Genomic DNA, 11704 nt, shown 5'->3' on the forward strand with positions numbered 1-11704 from the left:
AAACAATCATAGTTGATTATTATATCAAAAGTTTCCCATTCAATTGCCATTCGACGACCTTCCAAGATTGCATGCATTTCTGAAATAAGAAGTTCTAAGGAATCAGGGGAGTAAAGTATAAACATTTAATTGTCCATTCCAGTCTCTGCATGCAATGCCGATTCCCATGGATGAAGAGTTTTTTTCCCCAGAGAGGACCATAGTTCTCGTAGGAAGAGTATTATGTAATGCTCTCCAAAGAAAACATTTTAATAATTTAATTTTATTTGGGATATCTAGCTCTCGAGTGGGATATTTTAACCGATCGCTTTATTAATTACAAATATATTTATATTACATTTAGCTATTTTTACAATAGAAAGTGAATTGGTTATTTTTTAAAAAAATAATTCGATTTAGCTATTTAATTGGTTGCAATAGTTGGGTTGAAGGGGTGGGCTGAAATAGAGAAATTGGGCCTGAGATCCACGAAGTTAGAAATGGGCCGAGCAACAGTAGTATCGAATTAAGCCCAAAAGTAGATGGCCGATTATCTCTATCCTCAGAACTGTGGAATTAAAACAGATATTCCCAGAGACTGCCCTCAAGTGTGTGGAGGTGAAGCTAAAGTTATCCAGCGGCCAGCGCTTTCTTCTCTTTACTTCACTTATCCATTTCTTCGCCTTACCCTCGCTTTGTGCTGCACATTCCTTCCTTCTTCCTCCTCCCGTATGGCTTGCTCCGCCGCCTCCACCGCCCTTTTCTCCTCCAATCCTTCCTCCTTTCCCGCCAAGTCCAATGCTCCCATTGCTTCCACCCCTTTCTCCCGAACCCTAGCCCTTCCCAAATCTTTCGTCGGTCTTCGCAAATCCTTCCAGTCTTCCGCTCCTCGTTCAGTCTCTTCCTCCCGTGGACTTCGTTCCAGACGGAGCTTTGCTGTCCGGGCTTCTGTAAGTGATGCCTTCTTCTCTCACTGTGTTTTCCTTGTTTGACACTTTCTTGTGAAGTTTGAAGTTCGTGATTTGCGTTTTCGTTTTCTTTTTGCTTCTTCTTTGGTCTCATGCGATGGATTGCTTTGACTAATTATGTAAGGACCGGTTGATTATCCTTTCTGTAGAAAATTATCTATGCGAAACCTAGACTACTCAACGCATTTTAAGGTGCTTCTCTGTCTTCATAACGCATTTTAAACAAAAATCAGCATCTTTTCAAAGACACATTTCTCAGAAGTTCTTCTCTGTCTTCATTATGTTATTTTAGTTTCTTTCACGTTTTGAAATTATTGCTGCAGTCATGTGAGGGTTAGTTCGAGATTGAGATCACTTTTGGACTGATGAAAAGTGTGTTTAATTAATTAGAATATTTGTGGTGTTTGTCTATGTTGAGTGATTACTTAAAAAAAAATCTAGAAACATTTCAAAGCATTTTGGGGTGGTTTTGGAGTACTTCATTGGTGCTTTTCTTAGAAGTGTTTATAGAAATTTTTTTTTACATAAAAACAATACTTGTAAAAGTCATTCTAAACTCATTCGTAGTTACACTAAGGCTCATTTATATTTTATATGCTTAAATTACACAGATTTTGATATTCTACATTTTGCGTATTGACTTTTTGCAATTTGCTTGTGCAAGGCAGAAATCAGCATCTTTTAACTCGAAATATGGATCATGTGAAGTATTTACTTTGAGGCTTCCACTTCTTACTTTGTGTCTCATTATTTATTTTTACAGAGTGAACTTCCATTGGTTGGAAATGTAGCACCAGATTTTGAGGCAGAGGCTGTTTTTGATCAGGAATTTATCAAGGTAGTTCTCGATGGCTAAAAACATTGGGTACAATACTTTAATCTGGAACATTTGGCCCCATGATATTTATTTTACGTTATCTATCATCATAGTTCTATGTCTGGCAAGGTTGCATTTTCTTGTTATTCTATCTTAAGTGCTATTATTTCAGGTTAAACTTTCTGAGTACATTGGGAAGAAATATGTGATTCTCTTTTTCTACCCATTGGACTTTACCTTTGTTTGTCCCACAGGTTTGTTGCACTAAACTAACCCAAATTAAAGTTCAGAAAATATTATTTTTAATTTGCTTTGAAACTAAGTTTCTTTTACCTCCTATTTTGTAGAAATTACTGCTTTCAGTGACCGGTATGAAGAATTTAAGCAGCTAAACACAGAGGTTTTGGGTGTTTCAATTGACAGTGTTGTAAGTAGCTACCTTCTTCTCTTGTTCTACAGAGGTATATTTTTGAAATGAAGTTTTGTCTGGTGGAATTCTGCTTCTATTCCTTCAAATGTAATGGTTAATTTCAGTGGGGAATCGGTGATTGTGAATTATGATGATACTAACAGAATCCATTTTGCAGTTCTCACATCTTGCGTGGGTCCAAACTGATAGAAAGTCTGGTGGCCTTGGTGATCTTCAGTATCCACTGGTTTCTGATGTCACTAAATCAATTTCAAAATCTTATGGTGTGCTGATCCCAGATCAGGTATGAGATAATCCTAATATTCTGCTTTGTGAAGCCTCTTAAGTTCAAAACTATAAGATAATTGGTTCAGTGTTTCTGCCCATAGTTAAATATTATGATTTTCTATTAGTAATAATTTTAAGATTGGTTATTTTCTACGTTTCTGTTCTTATTGTAAAATCATTTTCCTCAATTTTCAAAGCAGCACCAGACATTTTGGTGATAAAAGTGCGCTAAATGCAAAAAACTTTGTTTGGGAATGGACCATACTGGCAGAACTGTAACTAAATAGACCTCTCTCATAAAGCCACTGTTCTAATTTGAACTGTTGTGAATAAAAAACTGGAAAGTGGGTTAAGAGGCCAAACTGTTGGTGAGATTCTTGAAACAAGATCCATCGTGAATTATAGAGTTTTTGGTTCATTCTGAATTTAGTTGCACAAAAGAGGTTGTGAAGTCTTTCTCAGTGTGTGTCTATGCATGTATGTATATTGGTTGGATGAAAATTGGTAGGCCATTAGTTTTTATAAACTATCAATTTTGTTTGCGTTATTTGACTTTACCTCTGCAAAAGATGTAAAGTGACATCGTTTTAATTGCTCACCTAACCTCTGTCCAACAAAATTTTAATGAACAGGGAATTGCACTGAGAGGCCTTTTCATTATTGACAAGGAAGGAATTATCCAACACTCCACTATAAACAATCTTGCTATTGGTCGGAGCGTTGACGAGACGAAGAGAACTCTCCAAGTAATTGAATCATCTAACACCTTTCTTCTCAAATTCACTTCTTCTCTACCCATTAGGACTTGAACTTGTGACCAAAGAATTCGACTGAAATTCAGTCCATCCTCTAGGCCAATGATTGTTTGACTTTTGAGTGATATCAAGGGTTCTTGATCTCATTTCTTGTTTATAATTTTGTTCTCTTTGATGTTATTGCGCAGGCCTTACAATATGTGCAGGAGAACCCCGACGAAGTCTGCCCTGCTGGATGGAAACCCGGGGAGAAGTCGATGAAGCCAGACCCCAAGGGTAGCAAAGAATACTTCTCTGCTGTAGCCTAATATGTGTGAGATGGTCTAAGAAGTCTTGAGTCTGGTGCGATGCCATTGCCATTTTAGTTATTTAAATTTTGCTTTGCCGCTTGTGGAACAAATTGGTTAACGAGGCTCGAGTCATCTCATTGGATATAGAGTGTTCAATTTGTCATCTTTAGATGAATGAAGCAGCAATAAATTGATAGGCTCTCAGCAATAGTTTGTTTTGTAGAATTATTATCCGTGATTTGCTATGCCATCAATGGTTTCTGTCGATGAACTTTAAAAATTACTCAATCCGAAACCAACTGAATCTTCAGTTTTAATAATTCTCGGATTAGCTCTGCTGGAATTTGCGTCCCCGTGTGATTTGATCAATTCAACTGAATTGTGTTTTCGTTATGGACTAACCTGTGAATATAAACGTACTTTTGATACCAATTTTGGAAAATTGGTTTCCGAAAATTTAACATTCATGCTTAAACTCTTTTTCCTCCCAAATTTCAAATGGAACAATTGATTAACAATTGGCCAAATCGATTAAATCATAATTGCTAAGTATTGATTTTCTTCTTTAAAGGCAATAACATTAAAAAAAAATCAAATCAAAAGCAGAGAATTTACCAATTTCCCTTTCCTTTCTATCGTTTTATTTTCCATGAACATTACAGCAGCAAAAATTGTATCGGTTATTATTATTATTTTGTTTTTAATCAAAGAAAGACTCGGAACGAAGAGCGAACCAAGTGAAAGAGAAAAGGGGACATTGGAATCTTAGCCACAAGTTGCAGAAGAAACCGAACCCTTATCCTCGACATCACGATGCGGCTTCAGGCGCCATTTCTCCGCCACAACATCGTCTCATCTCCGTCTCCATCGCCAATAGCCGCCACCTTCTTCACTTCAGCTCCTTCGATTTCGACCTTCCGACCGCCGCATTCCAGTCTGCGATTTCGATTCAGGACGCGGACGCCGGTGGATTCTCAGAGACGGAGACTCACCGTTTCGGCAACGGCAGTTCCAGATCAACGGCCGCTGGATCTGACGGAGGAGAACGTGAGACAGGCACTCGGGGAAGTTCGTGTGGAGCTAGCGCAGATCTTCGACGGCTCCGTCGGAATTACAGGTTTGGGAATTTTAATTTATGCGAGTCAGTGTAGGATTTAGGATATTGAAGTGGGATGTGAAATTGAGAGAAGAAAGCGATTCAGGAGTGGTGGAATTGGCAGAACTGGACGGACCCTTTGTGAAAATTAGTCTGAAAGGTCGATTTTGGCATAAGCGTTCCACGGTGGTAGCTCGGGTGGGCAATTATTTGAAGCAAAGAATCCCTGTAAGTCTCTCTCTCTCTCTTTCTCTACTTTTGTTTTAACACAACTCATTTTATATATTTAATAATTAAGATCCAAATTAGAGTATGATAATATGATTTTCACTTGTTTTTATCCATTCTTATTTTTCAAAATTTTCTTGTTATATAATTAATAATTAAGATCCAATTCTGTGATTTTGCTTCCATTTGTATCTAAATGGAAGAAAGTTGAAACTATGTTGACTGAAGGTCTCAATTTAGTTATTTTTATTTGATAACCAGTTGATTTTTTTTTTTTTTTTTTTTTTTTTTAGAATTAAGATTAAAACTCTCTTTCACCTTTAAATTTCTCTCTCTTATCTACTTTCATTTTTAAAAACCAAACTAAGTTTTGAAAACTGAAAATGTTTTTGTTTTTAGAATTTGATTAAGAATTTTTTTTCTTTCTTTTTTATCAAAATCATGGTAAGAAATTGTGCATAATTTTCAAAAATTAAATATATACCAAAAAAAACTTTTGATTTTTAGTTTTTAGTTTTTGATAATTGTGTTGGTTTTCATTTGAATACTTAGCCAATTTCTAAAAATAAGTTCTTTCGACCTCTTTTGGTAACAATTTTGTTGTTTGTTTTTGTTTTTGAAAATTAATCCTATTAACATTACTTTCATGTCCAACTTTCTTCATTTGTTATCTAATTTTCACCAATGGTTTAAAAAACCAAGCCAAAATTTGAAAACTAACAAAAGTTGTTTTTGTTTTTGGAATTTGGTTAAAAATCAATCATCATAATTAAGAAAGATGTAAATCATTATATGAAATGTGAATGAAATAAGCTTAATTTTCAAAAACAAAAACAAAAGACCAAATGGTTACCAAATAGGGTGGATAACTACTTTTTAGTTTTAAAAATTTGGCGATATTTTTTAAAGCACTCTTAAAATATAGACAACAAAACATACAAACAATTAGATGGAAGTGATATTTATGGACTTAATTTTCAAAAACAAAACACTTAAAATCAAATGGTTACTAACAAGGTCACCTAAACTTTTAGTTTACTCTATTCATCCTGCAGTTTTTAAACGTTTTAATTATGTTTTTTTTATGCTTGATTTGGTAACTATTTGATTTTTTGTGTGATAAAATTAAATTTTTAAACACTACTTTCCCGTATTATTAGTTTTTAATCTATTATCCACTAATGTTTTAGAAGAATCAAGCCAAAATTTGATAAAACTTGAATCTTTCTATAACAAAGGTGAGAACCAAGGTACAAACATTTAGAGGGAGCAAACTCATAAATATATATTTAAAAAAGGTATTACAATATGATTATCAAATGGGCGCAAACCAATCCATAAAACTAGTTTGGGTTGTTGATTTGCAAGAAATTGAATTGAATTTTGATTCAATTCTAGAAAGTCTCATGAAAGAGTTGATTTACACATGAGTTTTTGTGAAATTTTGGGCAAAATTGTGAATTTCATGAACCCAACGCAAACCTAACCCATAAAAAGTGGTTTGGGGTGTTGGTTCGGTTGACATTAGGTTTCAATTAAAAATTTCACTTTAGAGTTGCTAAGATTTTTAAGAAGTGTATCCATTAAGGGGTCGTTTGAGATCTGAAGCAATTGTGAATTTCATGAACCCAACGCAAACCTAACCCATAAAAAGTGGTTTGGGGTGTTGGTTCGGTTGACATTAGGTTTCAATTAAAACTTTCACTTTAGAGTTGCTAAGATTTTTAAGAAGTGTATCCATTAAGGGGTCGTTTGGGATCCGAATATAATCAGGATTCTTGGGAATCAAATTACAACGTGGTTTGCTAGGATGTAATCATGAATACTGGAAATCAGATTACGGTGTTTGGAGGGCAAATTGGATTTGTTGTGTTATTGATTAGATTGCAGTGTTAGAATTGGGTTGGGTTTAATTATTTTTTCTTTAATTATTCTTTTTAATATTTTTAAAATCTATATTCTACATCATACTAAAAAAATCATATCATATAATTTCCTAAATTTAAAGTACTTTCAAAATTAAAAAAAATCATCACACATAAATCATAACTTTCTAAATTCTAAAGTACTTTGTAAATAAAAGAAATTATCATATATAAATCATAATTTCCTAAATTGTAAAGTATTTTCTAAATAAAAAAATTATAAAAAAAATCATAATTTCGTACATTCTAAAGTACTTTCTAAATTAAAAAAAATTATCACATACAAATCATAATTTCTTAAATTATATTAGTACTTTCTCAATAAAAAAAAATTATCACATATGCAATTCAAAATCTAATCATTCATACAAAGAAAAAGAAAAAAAAAGAGTTCCAACAAAAGGTTCATAAAAAAAAAAGATTAAAGACAACAAATACTTCATATAAAAGAAGATAAGTTGTAGCAAATGGTTCACAAGTGGGATCGTCAAATCCATAGTTTAATAAAATTGGGTCAAGGTCATTGATTTGGATATTGCCCAAGGACCTCCACTTAATAATTATACTTACATTCTAGTGAAAAGTCCATGAAGTGGCTCGCAACATAGGATCTGCAAGTAATGATCGTGCCACCACTAGGTCGTCCTGCAGGATACTCTAGGGATTAATTCCAACTCATTGTACAATTCTCTTGACTACCCCTTGCCAATTCATCTTTCAGGATAGGTCATTGTCCCATATCTTGAATAGATATTACGCTTCGTCAAACATGTTTTAGTTGACAAACATACACATATTTAACAAAGAAAGAGAATAGTAATAGAAAGACAAATTAAAATTTTTAAAATGTATTTAGGTAAAGAAAAAAAATAAAGCATATGTAATTAAAAAAAGTTCTTTTTTCCATGAAAGAAAATCAAATTGTAACTAACTAGTGAAAAACAACCTTATGTAGGCAAAAATATCAATTAATTATACATTTGGAAAAAAATAGTTCTCATCATCGGCCTAAAAAACAATGATTAGTAAGAACAAAACCGAAAAATGCAAACCAGAACCAAGAGGAACATATTAAAAAATATAAAAAAAAAATCACAAAAGCAGATCAGTTCGGAAACATGCAATCCAAAACCAAAATAAGAACAAATCCACCACATTTGAGGGAAGGGGAAATAAGAACAAATCCAAAGAATGCAAATCAGAACCAATAAATTCGAAGATATTAAAAAATTATAAAATCATATCAGATTCGAAGCATACAAACCAAAACCAAAATAGGAACACATCCACCACATTCGAGAGAAGGGGAAATAAGAACAAATCCAAAGCATGTGAACCAGAATCGAGAAGAACAGATTCGAAAGTATCAAAAAATCATGAAAGTAGATCAGAAACGAAACATGCAACCCAAAATCAAATTAGGAACAGATCCAACCCATTCAAAAAAAGGCGAAATAAGAACAGAACATATCTAGAAAAATCAAAACCAAAGTAAGAACAAATATGAAGCAGCAAGCTAATACAGAACAGGTCTAACACATTTTTTTTTTTAAAAAAAAGAACGAAATACGAACACATCTAAAGCATGTGAAACAAATGAAAGTTAGATCTAATTAAAATCATCATTATCAGCCTCAAAAGTAAGCAACTGACCTTTCATTGGGAAGGAGTCATCCCTTACCAAACTCCCAACGTGAGAAGACCCCATCCTATCAAGTTGTTGACAGCGGCAAGAGAAGTAATTTTTGGTAGTTGGAGCGGCAAGGGAGAGCTTCAACATTCCCTTTGCATTAGAGGTTCCACAGATTAAGATTTCGGAATAAAAAAGGACGTGAAATCAGGGAGGAAGATGAAGATCTGAGGAGCATTGAAGGGAAAAATCAGAGAACGAATGGTTTTAGAGAGGAGAAGATGGAACAATGAGAAAGCGTATGAGAGGAGAAGACAAAACGGCGAGAGAGAGATAGTCTGTGAAACGGTGGGAAAAGGAAAATGAAATGATGGAATGCCAAACCGGGAAGAGAAACGCAAGCCTTGGAAACCGAGGGAGTAAACCATGGGATTTCAAATGGTAGGGATGCAAAATCGGGGATAGTGGCCGGCGTTTAAATCCATGCCAATCAACACATGGGTTTTCAAGCCCAACCCATCCCAAACCTATTCCAAACCCATCCCCAGGCCCTTGTTTGTTAAGGGAATTGAGATGAAAATAAGGATGAGAATGGATAAAGGATACGTATCCCTTGTTTGGTACAAGTTTTAAAAGTTTAGGCATGGAAATATGTTATTCTTATGCATTCCTTATACCCATGAATGATATTCATCCAAGAGTGTGCTTTGATGTTCACTCTCTCTCCCTTTTTAATACATGAATTTATTTTTTTATTTTATATTATTAAAATTAATTAATATATGATTATTAAAATTTTAATTTAGAAAATTATATTAAATTTTAAATTATAATATTTGAATTTAATTCCTCCATATTCATAAATAAATAATATAAAAATCGTAAAGAATTGATGCATTAATACTATTAATTTATTAATAAATTATATATGTAGTTAATTAATTATCATTATGATTAATATTTTATGAGATTAGTTTTAATAATTATAATTAGTTTATTATTGACTAATTATAATTCATTGTTTTTAATCACGAAATGTTATATTTATTTTTTTAAAACTGATTTTGATTGTTTTATTAATTAATACATTACAATTATATAAATTCATCAAATTATGTATCAAGTAACTTTAATTTAAATTAGTCATTTTACAAATATTTATAATTAAGAATTTAATTAATATTATTATTTGATAGTTAAATAATTAATTTTGCTAAAAACTTTGAATTGAATTGATTGTTTATCAATTAATCTATCAAAATTCTATAGAGATATCCACGATTAATTTTATAAATAAAATATAAAGCTAATTTGTTAGATAAAATTTTGATAAATGTATAACCAAACATAGTAATCCTTGATTCCTAACAATCTTATTCCCAAGCTTTTTAATTCTAGACATACTTAATTTTGGGGCAATCTTATTCCCAACCTAATGATTTTTGGTTGGAATGGGTTGCCCAAGTTTTCTACATCAATATTTTTTTTTTTTTTTTGTTAGAATTGATAATTACACTATACTTGAAAGGTTAATATGACACATTAATTAATAAAGGTAGTTATATGAGAAATTTGAAAGATTTTAACCATTTGTCTAATATGTGTAGACTACTTTGACTTGCATATGCTCATCTTAATCAAATTTGCCAAAATTCGTTTGTCACATATGATGTACCAAATTATTAAGGTCTCATTTGGTAACCATTTCATTTTTTGTTTTTGTTTTTTAAAATTAAACCTATGGACATTAATTCTACTTTCAAATTTCTTCCTTTTTGTTATCTACTTTTCACCAACGATTTAAAAAACCAAACCAAAATTTGAAAACTAAAAAATGTAGCTTCTAAAATGTTGTTTTTGTTTTTGGAATTGGGCTAAAAATTTAACCATTGTACTTAAGAACGATACAAAATATTGTAAGAAATATGAATGAAATAGACTTAATTTTAAAAAACAAGAACAAAAAATGAAATGGTTACCAAATGGAGGCTAAAATAACAATATTTATACTTAATCCGAACTTATTTGAATCAAAATCAAAAGTTGAAAGGACAAAACTAATGAGCTTTAATACACACACCCATCAAAGTTTATAGAGTAATTGTACAATTTAACTTTGGAAAAGAATCTTTTAGGTCAATTCAATGTATCTTGGCATATGCGATGCTTCCAATTGCATTAGAGTAGGGTACATTTAACATATATCTTTTTGTTAGTACTTTGGTGGCTTTATCATGTGTCAAAAGTGCCTTGCCAAGAGTGTCCTAATAGATTGAATCTTTCAAGTAGAATTTCTTAGGTTTACATCAGCATAACTTTTATCTATTTTATCTTTATCTTTAAATTTTCATAATATCTCCTTAGCTCCTAAAGTTTTTAAAAGAAATCACCATTTTAATTCTTCAATCTCAATATGTCTAATTTAATCTCATATCTCTTATTCTAAATAATTACCCTACCCAATGTTGAAGTCTAGTTGTTTGTAAAAAAACAAAATAAAGGTAATGGCTTATATTGTTGTTTTTGTTTTTTTAGAAAATAAGGGCCAAATAAGATGTTTTGAATATTGAAACAAGGTCCAAAATAAGATTTAAACAAAATTTTCATCTACGTCTCACATGATGATAATTATATGAAGTTTTCTTTTCTATTCTACTATTAGATATTTTCACACCGAGAATCTCTTATCTCGTGTCAACTTGAAATGTTGAAGGCTTAAAGAATAATGTGGTGGTCAAAATTTTTGACAAAGATAAAAAAGAAGAGTAATAAATGAATTGATATCAAACTAAAGATTTTGAATGTTGGATGTGTTTGATTAGCTTTTGGTGTATATATTTTGCTTAATAATGTGGTGTATGAATAGGACTATTGTATGAATAGCTAAGATAGTTGTTGATGCAGGAGATTTTGGAGGTTGAAATAGAAGATGAGAGTCAATTGGATGATAGTCCTGCAAGCTTTTAATTAAAACCATTTCTCTGTTGTAATTTGCTTCATTTGAATCAAACCCAGATAGAAATATCATTATTATTCTTGTTAACTTTTGTAATAATATAAAATTCCCTCAAACGATCAAACATGTGATCACACTTCAATAGTCAAAACTACATAAATTGATATAAAATTAAACCCAATTGAGATAGAAGTCTAAGCAATATCTCTAGAAAGAAAAAGAATAGTTATCTTAATGAAATGAGGATTGGTTATTCTTTACAAAGAACATAAATATAAATAAAGTCTTCATGCTTGTTCTTGGGGAAAAGCATATTATCTTTGTTTTTGAGTCTTCATTCAAAAATAAAAAGGGGAGGAATGA

At 31.9% G+C, this 11704-nt stretch overlaps 2 protein-coding genes across 2 annotated transcripts; both read left to right on the top strand.

The window, feature by feature from the left end:
- Positions 1-536: 536 nt before the first annotated feature.
- LOC120090392 (2-Cys peroxiredoxin BAS1, chloroplastic-like) lies at positions 537-3826 on the top strand. Its single transcript, XM_039048022.2, has 7 exons — positions 537-929; positions 1711-1785; positions 1937-2018; positions 2112-2191; positions 2352-2477; positions 3094-3207; positions 3405-3826. The coding sequence occupies exons 1-7, from the start codon at positions 711-713 to the stop codon at positions 3522-3524; spliced, it is 816 nt and encodes a 271-aa protein (XP_038903950.1). The 5' UTR covers positions 537-710; the 3' UTR covers positions 3525-3826.
- A 126-nt stretch (positions 3827-3952) lies between these two features.
- On the top strand, positions 3953-11465 carry LOC120090394 (uncharacterized). The gene is made up of 3 exons (XM_039048024.2): positions 3953-4623; positions 4709-4830; positions 11290-11465. Exons 1-3 carry the CDS (start codon positions 4320-4322, stop codon positions 11350-11352), a joined length of 489 nt encoding a protein of 162 aa, XP_038903952.1. The 5' UTR covers positions 3953-4319; the 3' UTR covers positions 11353-11465.
- Positions 11466-11704: the final 239 nt, after the last annotated feature.

The sequence above is a fragment of the Benincasa hispida genome, chromosome 11 (assembly GCF_027475165.1).
Source record: "Benincasa hispida cultivar pf3 chromosome 11, pf3_genome.v1.1, whole genome shotgun sequence".
In the NCBI taxonomy this organism is placed as follows: domain Eukaryota; kingdom Viridiplantae; phylum Streptophyta; class Magnoliopsida; order Cucurbitales; family Cucurbitaceae; genus Benincasa; species Benincasa hispida.